This window comes from Schistocerca piceifrons, chromosome X (assembly GCF_021461385.2).
Source record: "Schistocerca piceifrons isolate TAMUIC-IGC-003096 chromosome X, iqSchPice1.1, whole genome shotgun sequence".
NCBI classification, from domain to species: domain Eukaryota; kingdom Metazoa; phylum Arthropoda; class Insecta; order Orthoptera; family Acrididae; genus Schistocerca; species Schistocerca piceifrons.
The window spans coordinates 573,752,561-573,765,232 of record NC_060149.1 but is presented as its reverse complement, the minus strand read 5'-3'; the positions used below and the strand labels follow the sequence as shown (position 1 = coordinate 573,765,232).

General features: G+C 37.8%; 1 protein-coding gene across 1 annotated transcript in view; it reads right to left on the bottom strand.

The window, feature by feature from the left end:
* Positions 1-12,672, bottom strand: part of LOC124721786 (zinc finger C4H2 domain-containing protein) — a 167,731-nt gene that overhangs the window by 69,981 nt on the left and 85,078 nt on the right. Inside the window, exon 4 of the mRNA XM_047246902.1 lies at positions 12,042-12,242. Within this exon, the coding sequence (XP_047102858.1) occupies positions 12,042-12,242 (201 nt within the window). The remainder of the gene's footprint in view (positions 1-12,041; positions 12,243-12,672) is intronic.

Genomic DNA, 12,672 nt, shown 5'->3' with positions numbered 1-12,672 from the left:
ATTTTTTATGCGCGTCAAATATCTATTTTTTTTCACTAACTATTGGATGCACCTGTTTATGTAGGGACACTTTTCCTCATAAGGAAGATATATTCTTTGAAGATTTTTGCATAGCATACTTGCAGCTGTTTGAAACCCAAGAATTTATTTAACTGACGGAAAAATGAATTAGCACTTACATTTTAAGCTTCATGTTTAGGAAAAACTCAAAATTTGTAGTTGATTTTTTCAATTCCTACCAAATTTTTAACAGATTTCAGAAATTCTAGAATTTTGCATTAAGGAGTTGGTGTTTTCTAATCATACCAAAGGTTCAAAGTAATAGCACTTTTACTGTGTGTGTTATATGTACCTACATACACAAATTTGTGTTCTGCAGAAAATGCCCATTATTGCTTGTTTCTATTTGGCATTCTTTTAGAACTGTACAGCACCATAAGTATGTTCTTTTTCACTTTCTATATCAGTTTACTTCTTTTTCACATTCCTATTATGCACTCTTCTTGATTCTGTCACCTCCAAAAATTATTTATCTGATGTCACTACATGCTCTGTCTATCATATAAAATGCTTTCATACAGTCCACTCTGGGCTTAGTTCCTATTTCCTCTAAAATATTTCCTGCTTTGCACACCATCATTAAAATGTGAAACTGCATCATAAACACCAACAGCAAATGTATTTCTTCACACAGAAGTGGTTTTTGACAATATTTCCCATACACATTGGTTAAAACACTCATTTGGGTTTTGGATACTGTCAAGAAGACATTTCTTCAATAAGTTTTCATTTGGAAGGTCTCTGAATATAGGTTTGATGGATTCCATTACAGCAATTGGTAGAAAATTCCTGTGATGATCTTCACCACCAGCAATTGACCTTTGGTAACCACACCATGATTCACTTCTCTTTGGTCACTAGTTGTGGATAGGGTTGTTGTCTCTGGATATTTTGTGGAAGTATAAGGCCCAAACTTCTTGCTTTGAGTTTTTCAAGTCTCTTGTATTCCTTCTTACTGCCAAGTCATAATGTGTCTGCAGTTCTGCATCAGTCAGCTGCCCTCTCCCTTTTATTCCCTTTCCATCAAATAATTTTTATCCCAACAAATCTTGCCTTAGCTTTTTAATTATAATGCCAAGTCTTCTATGTACATGCCCCACACACTAACTTCTGCAAAATAGCACCAGTTCCAGATGGAACACATTTTTGAACATGAAGGAAAGCTTTACAGCTACCACTGCCAAGATACTTCACGTATCGCAGCTTGTGGGAGCAACTGATCTGGTAAACAAGCTGACAACTCCCTGCACTTCCATACCTCCACTTCAGCCTATATAGTTCACATTACATTCAAGACTTAGGATCCCTTTCAGACACCTATAACAAAATTTGCTCAAAACTTTAACATCTAGTACTTTGCCAATGTGGACAAATGTTGCTTAACAACTCCGTTCAATGAACTGTGCTCTTTCTTTTTACAAGATACCATCAAAAAGTGGTCATTATGTCCCTGTCACCATTATTTTCAGCAACGGATCCCTCAGCAGCACTTTTCATTGATGATTCTGTAACTTTTTTTACTCCACTAAGCAGTAAGCCATACAAAAGTATCCAGACATTTGGCTGAAATAGACTTATAAGTTCATGGCTCCCTCCATCAGTAAAGCTGGAATTCAATATGGTGTTGGCCCACCCTTAGCCTTGATGACAACTTCCACTCTCACAGGCATATGTTCTATCAGGTGCTGGAAGGTTTCTTGGGGAATGGCAGCCCGTTCTTCACACACTGCTGCGCTGAGGAGAGGTATCGATGTCGGTTGGTGAGGCCTGGCATCTCAAAGGTGTTCTATAGGATTCAGGTCAGGACTCTGTGCAGGCCAGTCCATTACAGGGATGTTACTGTCATGTAACCACTCCGCCACAGGCCGTGAATTATGAACAGGTGCTCCATTGTGTTGAAAGATGCAATTGCCATTCACAAATTGCTCTTCAACAGTGGGAAACAAGAAGATGCTTAAAACATCAATATCGGCCTGTGCTGTGATAGTGCCACGTGAAACATGATCACACCATAACACCACCTCGGAATTTTACTGTTGGCTCTACACACGCTGGCAGATGACGTTCGTAGGGCATTCGCCATACCCACACCCTGCCATTGGATTGCCACATTGTGTAACGTGATTTGTCACTCCACACAACGTTTTTCCACTGTTCAATTGTCCAATGTTTATGCTCATTACACCAAGCAAGGCGTCATTTAGCATTTACCAGAATAATATGTGGCTTATGAGCAACTGCTCTGCCATGAAATCAAAGTTTTCTCACCTCCCGCCTAAATGTCATAATACTTGCAGTGGATCTTGACGCAGTTTGGAATTCCTGTGTGATGGTCTGGATAGATGTCTGCCTATTACACGTTATGACTATTTTCAACTGCCGGCGGTCTCTGTCAGTCAACAGAGGAGATCGGCCTGTACACTTTTTACTGTATGTGTCCCTTCACATTTCCGTTTCACTATCACTTCGGAAACAGTGGACCTAGGAATGTTTAGAAGAGTGGAAATCTCGCATACAGACATACGACAAATGACACCCAATCCCCTGACCACGTTCGAGGTCCGTGAGTTCTGCGGAGTGCCCCATTCTGTTCTCTCACGGTGTCTAACAACTACTGAGGTCGCTGATATGGAGTACCTGGCAGTAGGTGGCAGTACAATGCACCTAATATGAAAAATATATGTTTTTGGGGGTGTCTGGATACTTTTGATCACATAGTGTATCTCTAATTTTGCTGGAGGAGATGAAAGTTTTATCACAGCACAAAATGTTCTTGCTGCCTTCTGTCCCAAACTAATACAGCACATGCCATATGGAACCCTCACATTCACATCATATCCTTTGTTTATGATTGTAGATGATGTGCAAGATGCGCCAAGGTTGCATTTGCTGCAGAGTCCTGATAAGTTTGTAGCAAGGCCTTTCCTGGCACTGTCATCTTCCACCACAGAAACACACTGCACAACAAGCAATGCTTGCACATAACATTGTCCAATATTAACTGCGACAGTAAATTAATGTCAACAATAATATTGCACAAACCCTCACATCCACTGTCTCCAAGTTGATTAGTGTAAAAACAAGTTTCCTTCTTGAAGCACTCAGTAGTGGTTCATTTACCTGCACAGAGGTTGCAGTCTTCTGCTTGAGGTGTATCTGCTTTAAGGTGTATCTGTTGCCTGGTAACTTCGTTAATGGTTGAAGCAACGAATCCTAGGCATCGTGTGAGATAATAGGCCACAAACAAGCACGAAACAATGCAGCCACGTGAAAATTGATTAGAAATTCATAAAATCACACTGCAAGACTTTCAAAGCAGAGAGAGGGGAGGGGAAAAAAAAATAATATCACTGCACATTGATAGCAGCAGAGAAGTATCAGTATCAATATCAATAGTCCTTTGACAATCCCTGGCAAAAATATACACGTTTGAATTCCACAGAGCGAAATAATTCTTTAGTGTTACACTGGATACTACTGACAATGAGGAAGTATATATGATGGTTTCCTATAAATCAGTGTCACTATGAGTGTGAGCTATCATATCATTTTAAGATGTCTGCCTCACTCCTTGTTCCAATGTTGTATTTTTACCTAGAGGTAAGAGATGCCCTAACACACTGGTCCCTCGACATGGAAACTTCCCTTTTCCTTGCCCAATTAGTATATTTTCCTCCTGGTAAAAACTGACTCTGCTCTGGAATCCAAGCAATGTGTTTACATTTATTTGTGGCTTATACCTCCAAACTGGAAGAGATGGCACAAGAAATGGCAAGAGCTAAATTTAAGCTGTCCATCATTTTAGGCATGAGCAAATTATAGATTAGCTGAACAGTATTTGTCACAAAAAGAGACAATCTTAATAATTGTGGGACAAAAACAGTATAATCATTTTGACAATCAGTACAAAGAACATACCCACTAAATATACAAAAAAATGTTTAATTTCTAGTATTACAGATCTGAAAAGGCACTTTACCTTCTGATGAGCTGATAATAATAGGACAATGTCAAGGAATATCTGAATGGTTGTATAAGCAATATAATCTCTTGCTATCTAGGTGGTTTAGTTGGCAGACTGGACTGATAATGTGTTGTGACATGAGCTTGGTTGGGTCCCACTTTAAGGGATGTGTGTGTTACTGAATTAATGAGTTTTATCTTTAGAAAATATGAAATTTTAGATCAGCAAAGGTATCACAATTATTAATAAAATATATTGGGTTCTCTAAAGGGCAAGGCAACTGGTTACTACATCACTTAATTTCTTGTCAGAAGGTCTGATGACCTCAATGAGCAACTGCAGCCTGTTTGAGAGTATGTCATTGGGACTGACAACAAACTGGCCATGTTACACTATCTTCTCCCAGGAAAATAGGAGTGCTATTCAAAAAGACACCTCAGTTGCTAGGCACGGGATAGGCTAGTTTTATTGCTGCATTTGTTTTATCTGGCCCACACGAAGCCTCAAGTGGGAAGAGGTCACTTATCACCACCCACTTCTTTCTGATCTGTAAACCACCTTTTATTCATTGTTAATACACACATTTCAGGAATGCCTCTTGCTAGAAATCAATGAGTAGTATGAATCCAAACAGTTATTTTGTGAAGCATTGAAAATACACAGGAATATATCCAAGCACATCAATAGTCATAGTTAGAAGATTAATATATTTAGGGTCGAAACAGGCAGCTTGTGCCAGGCATACGAGTACCAGACACTGTGAAAAATATGAATTTATTAGACTACATTATGCTCAGGAATTCCAGACTGTCCCTAACTTCTCAAGCCACCAAACTTATTTCCTCTACAACAGCAAAACATAGTTATGGATACTCCCCTACCAGAAACTGCAGCTACGAAGTTCAAATCAATCACTAATACAACAATAAACATGACATACCAGCTTTCTATCTGTCCAGCAATTTGCACAAACAAAAAGCACTTGATCTGATAGTTTTTAGAAGAAGTTATCTGCTTTTGTAAGTTCCAATGGTTTAATGTAAAGGGCATGGACTAAAGTGTTTGAATCCCATGTTTCATTTGTATTCTAAAAATTTATGTGGAGTCAAACTGCAATCAAATTATTTTACTTTCTGTTACTAGAAATAGTACCATAAAGCCCATTACTAACAAGGATACTTTTAAGGATTTCCCTCTTTTAACAATTTTTTTTATGGTCCCAGTGAAATTGCCGTAAGAAGAATGTTACAGATATTCAATTTTAAGGAACCTAATTTCAGGAAGTCCACTTTTAACAAATAAATATTGAAACAGTTTGTTAACTAAAATACAGATATCACAAAATTCCTAACATTTTGGAATGAGTTGTGTGAAATTATTGTTAGGAAAAAAGTCTATAATTAAATCAATTCTTACTGCCAATAGATATGTCATAGATTTTGGTCAATAATTTTGAACAACTGCAGATGTCTACATGTAGGTCACACGATCTGATTTCACATAAAATATTGCCATCAATTCCTAGTTTTGTGCTGTTTACAGAGTGAAGAATTTTAAACTGTGGAATTTTTGTGTAGGAGCAGTAACTGACGACTATTCAGAACGTCTGGAACAATCAGAATATTAAAGTCTTAGATGTGTCAAACAAATGTGATTTGACAGAATCATCTCTAAACAGTATATATTGAAAAACAAGCAGGTATTCTTGAAGGCTTGAACTCATGGCCTTCTGCATTAAAAAAGGAGAACATTTGTACTTTATCACTTACAAGGGACTACATAACTTCAAGATAACTGTGCAGTTATCCATTCAAGTCAAAACTGTGTGGTTATCTGAACTACAGGTGTGTATAAACTCAGCTTTTGCCCTCAGTTCTCTCAATTCTGGCATTACATTCAATGTTTGTGATGATATCATGTACACGGGGAACAGAAAAAGGAGAACTGAAGTTTGTTGTCTGGTCTCAGCTGTGTTGCTTCTTTCATTCTTTCCAAAAAGCAGTTTGAAAAATTGTTTATTACCTTCACTGCACTGCAAGTTGTGTCAGTTGGTACATTAAAATTAGAATATGAAACACATTCTACATTCAATGTTTATGAAGTTTTGAGAAGCCATCAATCAAATCCAAATGTACCTTTTCTTCCCATGGAGGTAATGACAGAAACGAGATGAGGTTCTGGTAACAGGTAATGGTAAGACTGTGCGAACTTTAATTACTTGAAGGGAGGGTGAAGTTTATGATCACTTATGGACCAGTATCTTGCACAGATGGATGACCTGTCTGAAATATGCATAGATCAGGTAACTGTACAGTAAACGCTCAGACATGACATTACATGTAATAAGATGCACAATTAAACTCGAGGTGTGTTGGCCCCTTAAGGACATAGAAACCATCCTCTTATCAATAGAGTCAAACGACTCCCATAATCTCTTGCCAAAATTCAACTGGATAAAGTGACTTTGAAGCACTGAACTTCAGAAGATGGATATTTTACCACAACTTATAGTGGATATGAGCCCAGAAACATTTTCCATGTTCAGGTGGACTGGAGGGTTTTTCCTACAATTTATTTAAATCAAAAATATAGTCCTATTCAATTCAAGGTAAAATGTCACAAGGGCAAAAAAAAGGAGTGAAAGAATGATGGGCCTGCTGTGTGTTAACAGTAATGGCACTGAAAAGCTGCCGCCACTATTATAATTTCCTGCTGAAGTGTAAGCTACCCGCAACTTCCTGACTTTTTAAATAATTCACCCTGGGAAAACTGAATAGAGAATGGTTTTGTTGTAGTGGTAAATTTGATTCCTCAGAAGGAAGTAATGAGAACAAAAAATTTACAAGGTATGTCCATGTTTTTGCTGCTTGGAATGTCACAACTGACTATGTTGAACCCTGCTGACTGTGGATTAGTTTCCATTACTGAAGAAGTAGTTGTCAGTACGATATGCTGGCAGGAAAGCCAAACTATGCTTCTAAACCATTGTTTTGTTTCAAGAAAAAGGACAACACTTGAAAATTTTTCCTTTCCCTGTTATATTATTTCTAGAGGGTGTATACTCAAACTTGGGGGGGGGGGGGGGGGGGGGGGGGTAATCACTCAGAATTTCAAATGTGAGGAGTAAGATAGTGTCAAGAAGTTCCCGATAAGTTAATGGTGGGGGAGGTGTGGAGGGGGAGGGGGGCAACATACCACAACAATGACTCTTCTTTCCTCTCAGCTGAGCTATATACCAGCCACAGGCAGTAGTTTAATTACACTTTTAAACACTGATAATTTATATAAAATAATATCCATGTGATGAATGCACTCTGAGATATTAAGTATTTTAAAATTTGTTATTTATAAAACTCAATAAAATTCCATTTCAATGCTAGGTTAAAAACAATTTCCCAAGCCTATATGAAATTCCTGAAATCCCCTGAGATTTCCCTGATTTTTTCAGGTAAATTTTAATTTACTAAAAATTTCAGATTTTCCACAAGAGTCGCCACCCTGGTATACCATTAGCTGAATTAAACAACTTTTGAATATAAACAATTTCTCAGATATATGGGCTGGCACAATTCTAGTGGCCAGTGGGAAGCAGCAACGTGCTGAAGGTGACATGGAAATGTGAATTGAGAGCGGGTGACATGATGGACGAAGGGGAAAACTGTTGGGTGGAGGATGCGGGGTCAGTGGGTTACCTGAGATTAAGGCCAGGATGATTATGGGAGAGAAGGATGTGTTGTAAGGGTAATTCCCATCTGCATAGGTTAGAGAAGGTGGTGGTGGAGAGAAGTATCCAAAAGACTTGGATTGTGAAGCAGCCATTGAAATTGCACATGTCATGCTCGGCTGCATGTTGTTCCACCATGTGGTCAACTTTGTTCTTTACAATAATTTCGTGAGGCCATTCATCCAGGTGGACAGCTGTTTGGTAGACATACCAACATAAAAGGCTGTGCAGTGTTTGGAGCAGAACTGGGATATGACATGGCTGCTTTCACAAGAGGCCCAGCCTCTGATGGGGTAGGATAAGCCTGTGACTGGACTGGAGTACGAGGTGCTGGGTGTGTGGATTGGGTAGGTCTTGCACCTTAGTCTGCCATCCTTGTAGCACTGTGGCAAGTCGTTGGGAGTGGAGTGGTAGTGGTAGAGGGATGGATTAGGACATTGTGTAGATTGCGCGGGCAATGGAGCACCACTTTAGGAGGGGTGAGAAGAATACTAGCTAGAATGCCTCCCATTTATGAGGGACATTCTACCCATTTGTGGAGGGATCTTGGTAACACACTATAGCTAAACTCCTATTTAAGAAAAAATATTTTGGTGCCCAGAGAGTCAATAAAATGGGGTTATACCAAAGGTACATCCAAGCATATTTTCACAGTCCAAATTCTTAGCTGCCTGCCTGCCTTCGAATACGCTTTGTCCAGGCCTCTTGAGGAATTCCCTCCAAGGAGAAGGCAATAGTCATGTGCTGACCATTATTTTCACATAAAGTACTTAGTTATTATAGCATAACTTTCCAGCAAAGATGCATCTTACAAACCACGCGACTGCCACACAATGCCTGTTTGGTGGTAACAAATTTACCAGTGACTTCAATAATTCATGAACAGGTTTTACAAAGAATTTAAGGAACTGAAGGTAATATAAGAGGTATTTATGTCTGTCTATTCAGAACTGCCTGTTCTTGAAGTTGCCTATAGTAGACGAATAAGAGAGAACAGGTTGCTAAGACCTTCGAAAATCTTGGTATAGTTACAATTAGCGATATGACAACACCTCATGCAAGATATTCCATGAATAGGGACCTGAAAATTTGCATTTTATGATGAATGTGAATAAAGTTGCAAATTCTGCCTCAAAATGCAAAAACTCTGACTTACCTAATACATGCTATTTCATAGAAAATGTTATCTAGGTGAACTTTATCAAACTGACTTTGATTATTATCTGCATACAAGTAGCAAAAATGGAACAAGTTTTTGGTTACTAGTATTGCACATACTGTGGTGAAACCCAACTTGGGAAGATAATGTGCATAATTACATGTAAGGTGGAAGCATGGGGAACACATTGCTTTTTAGTTTTTCACATGGAACATGTTGATATTACACCATGGAGCAAACTTGACATATTAGGTGTCACATTACCCTGCAAAATTCTGAAAATGTGTATTTTCTCTAGTCATCATAAAGCAAGTTTTATGCCATAAGGGGAAATGAATTGCATGCTTATTAAGAAACTTTATCCACAAACAATTTTGAAGTTAAGAACAGCACCTTTTTTTCGGTTTCTAGGTTTTGTAAACTTTGTTAGTATCCTCAAATATGTATATTCAAAGTTCAGTTCATTTGTTGAGAGAGAGAGAGAGAGAGAGAGAGAGAGAGAGAGAGAGAGAGAGAGAGAGAGAGCAGGGCAATTTCCATTTTAAATTTACGTAATATTTCCTCTGCTGGGTGTCTGAAACAGGGATTATGTACGGAGCTAACTCTTCATCTGAACCAGCAATATGCACAATTTATTGCTACTGGATTATATTTTTGCTGTTAAGTTTCCAATTGCCAACAGCGTCACGACTCTACCAGTGATGCACATGAAGATGCTGAGCTAATACTACATACTTAACACTAACACTCAGAAACTGAACAGCAATTTTAAGAAAGTACATGTAACCTAAATGGAAACAGTAATGAAACATTGTCTGCAAACTTATTACTATGAAATACAGAAATTAAACTTAACAGTATATCAAACAAAAGGATTACCTACTTACCAATTTCTGGAATTTAATTTACGAAACTTAATGCACTTGCGACATCAGAGAACATTATTATATACAGAAAGATGTTGAGCACATGGTAGATGGAAAAGGGAAGTTACTCCTAAGCCCTGATCAGGACAGAGAGAATGGTGATGGAAGGTTTCCGAGGACCAACTGAAGATGTTCGGATATCTTACATTTTTCTTACTGTCTGATAAATTCTCCTGATGCCTGGTCATATTTTACATTTATTTATGCATGCTGTCGAATTAGGCAGGCCTACTGTCATCTGCAACAATTTGCTTGTAGGTCACTGTAACAGCACCAAAGAACTATTTAACTGAATAATTGTCCACCAATACTAACACTGAAACCCTAAGACACCAGCTTGTCCTACTGATGTAGGTTCTGTTGCAAACGCACAATTTTAAAAAGTGCCTATACTGAGGTTTGGAATGAGGAATTATCACAAAACAGGTAAGTGGTTGTTTACTGACGTGTGTTCACACAAAAAAAATTAAGTAGTACAAGTACTACATCCAGTAAATTGTAGCGATTAACCAAAGTATTATTCCCATGTGGTTGGTGTCAATATAAAATTCTGGAAACTTTATGTTCTTGTAAAGTGGTTAAAGCTGCAAAGGAAGTTTAAAAATACAAAATCTTATATGGATAAGCAAAATAAAATTACTAGTGCCAACAGTGCTGTAGACAACTAAAAAGTACCAACTTGTGATGAGGTTCTCTTTTAATGTGACTGTGCAAGATGAGTATTACAACATTTAATTATCCAGAATGGCCACTTCCCTATAGAAATTTGGAAATGCAGCTAAGTCTTGAGTGCAACATATTGACTTTGGAGAAATCTTCAAAAGAGGATACATTGCAAAATTTAGAAGAATGCTTCTTATAACTGCAATACAAGCTTTGTAGCATTGTTATGTCCTTAGATTTCCTCACTCAAATTACATTTTTCTCTTTTTGGAGATATAAAAACACTAATATTTCTCAATTTGTTAATTGAGGAAACCAAAATGTGTGTGAATCACCAAGATAAGAAACTGTATGCTTTATGACCTAATAACAGGGCTTTTAGTGCTGGACCCATAATAGTGTTCACAAAGCACTTTAAATGATTTCTGATCATACATACTTCACTAAACATCGCAACTGCAGAAGGCTGCCTATCACAACAACATCAAGTTGAAACATGATCCTCTAGCTAATCCTCTAATTTGCAATATACAATATTTCCATATGGAACACTGATGTACTTGGCAGATATCAGTATGTACGTGCTACAGAAATTACACTATCCCATTAATGCTGACACAAGAATTTTTGTGTACATTTTAAGAGTCTGCTATATACTACTGTCTATGATTTGTTTTCAGTACAAAGCTTTTTGTATGGACTTAATGGAGCTGTCATTCTATGACTAACTGAGCATATCATGAGAATGACAACTGCCTCTCATACAGTCCAACCAAAATTATTTTTATGGGTATGTTTTAGATGATACTCTATCAACATTAAAAATGTAAATATTTAATTTAATTAGAGGGTGAGAAGAAGTGAGTTAACTAGGTTTCTTCAGCTATGCAGTTCTGTAACCAATTAGTTGTGTACCATGCTTACTACCCAACAAGTGATACATTAACATCAGGTACATTTATTATCAAGTCAATGAAAAACATTTACACAAAAAAATATGGCTCACCCTGCTTATAACATTTTTGACGTAAATGTATGCAAAAGAATTTTTATGTTCCCGCACTGTTGTTATACAAGTGGCACATTCTGCACTGAATTTTCTTCCCTAATTTGACGAGTACTTTGGAGGAAACACTTGCAACAATGATTAATCTAACCTACCTTTCTCTAGCAAGCAAACGCTGTTTAACTGACAGCATTACTGTGTGTGTGTGTGTGTGTGTGTGTGTGTGTGTGTGTGTGTGTGTGTGTGTGGGTGGGTGGGGACCTTGAAATAACCGGGTGATGCTGGATCAAGAACAAAGCATAGTACATGGTACAAGTGACTAGGGAATACATACTGTTAACATAACTATGTGGATGGAATAGGTAGGTTGTGGCCACAAATTTCTCAGCATAACAACACACTCCCTTAGAAGTTTACAAATAATTTCATCATAACATAACACTAATCATTACCTATGCAATAAATAAACACACAACATATTCGATTTTTTTACAGAAACTTTAGCATCAAAAACGGAGCAAACAGCCAAATGAATTTACCTAAAAGTTGGTGCTGGACCTGGAGCAGGTGGCATGGGGCGTTGCTCTGGTTTATTACTACTCTGTACCAGTTGCATAGGTGGCTGTGATGGTGCAAGAAAAGCAGAAGCAGCACTCTGGTGAGCCAGTGCTAAACCAGACAAAGTAGGCTCTTCCCTCATTTCTGGTCGCCAGTCAGTTTTGAAATGTTTCTCAAAATAACTGTAATGTAAGCACAAAATGAGTGTCACAGAGAATTCATGCAGTATCTTTAAACTAGCACAATATTCACCAGAACAATGACCAATTTTTTACACATTACATAAAATAATTTGTAGGTTAACAAAAACATACTTCCAGAAGCACTAATTTTGATGTAGTATGACAATGGCTCTTAGGTTACAAGAAACTGCTGTGCTCAGCTAGGGTTCAATCACAAACAACACAGTTGATATTACAGCTTTTTATATGATCTAGTGAAGTTCACTTGCAACTTGTTAGCAGGCAGCCTGTGGTCCTTGCCCAGAACGGCTACTTTAATCAAAATTCCACAATATTCATTTGGTGATACGCAAAATATGTAACAACTGGGCATATGGTATTTTGTATGCTTGTCATATCATGAGGGAAAAACTAAACTGACAAAAAGCCC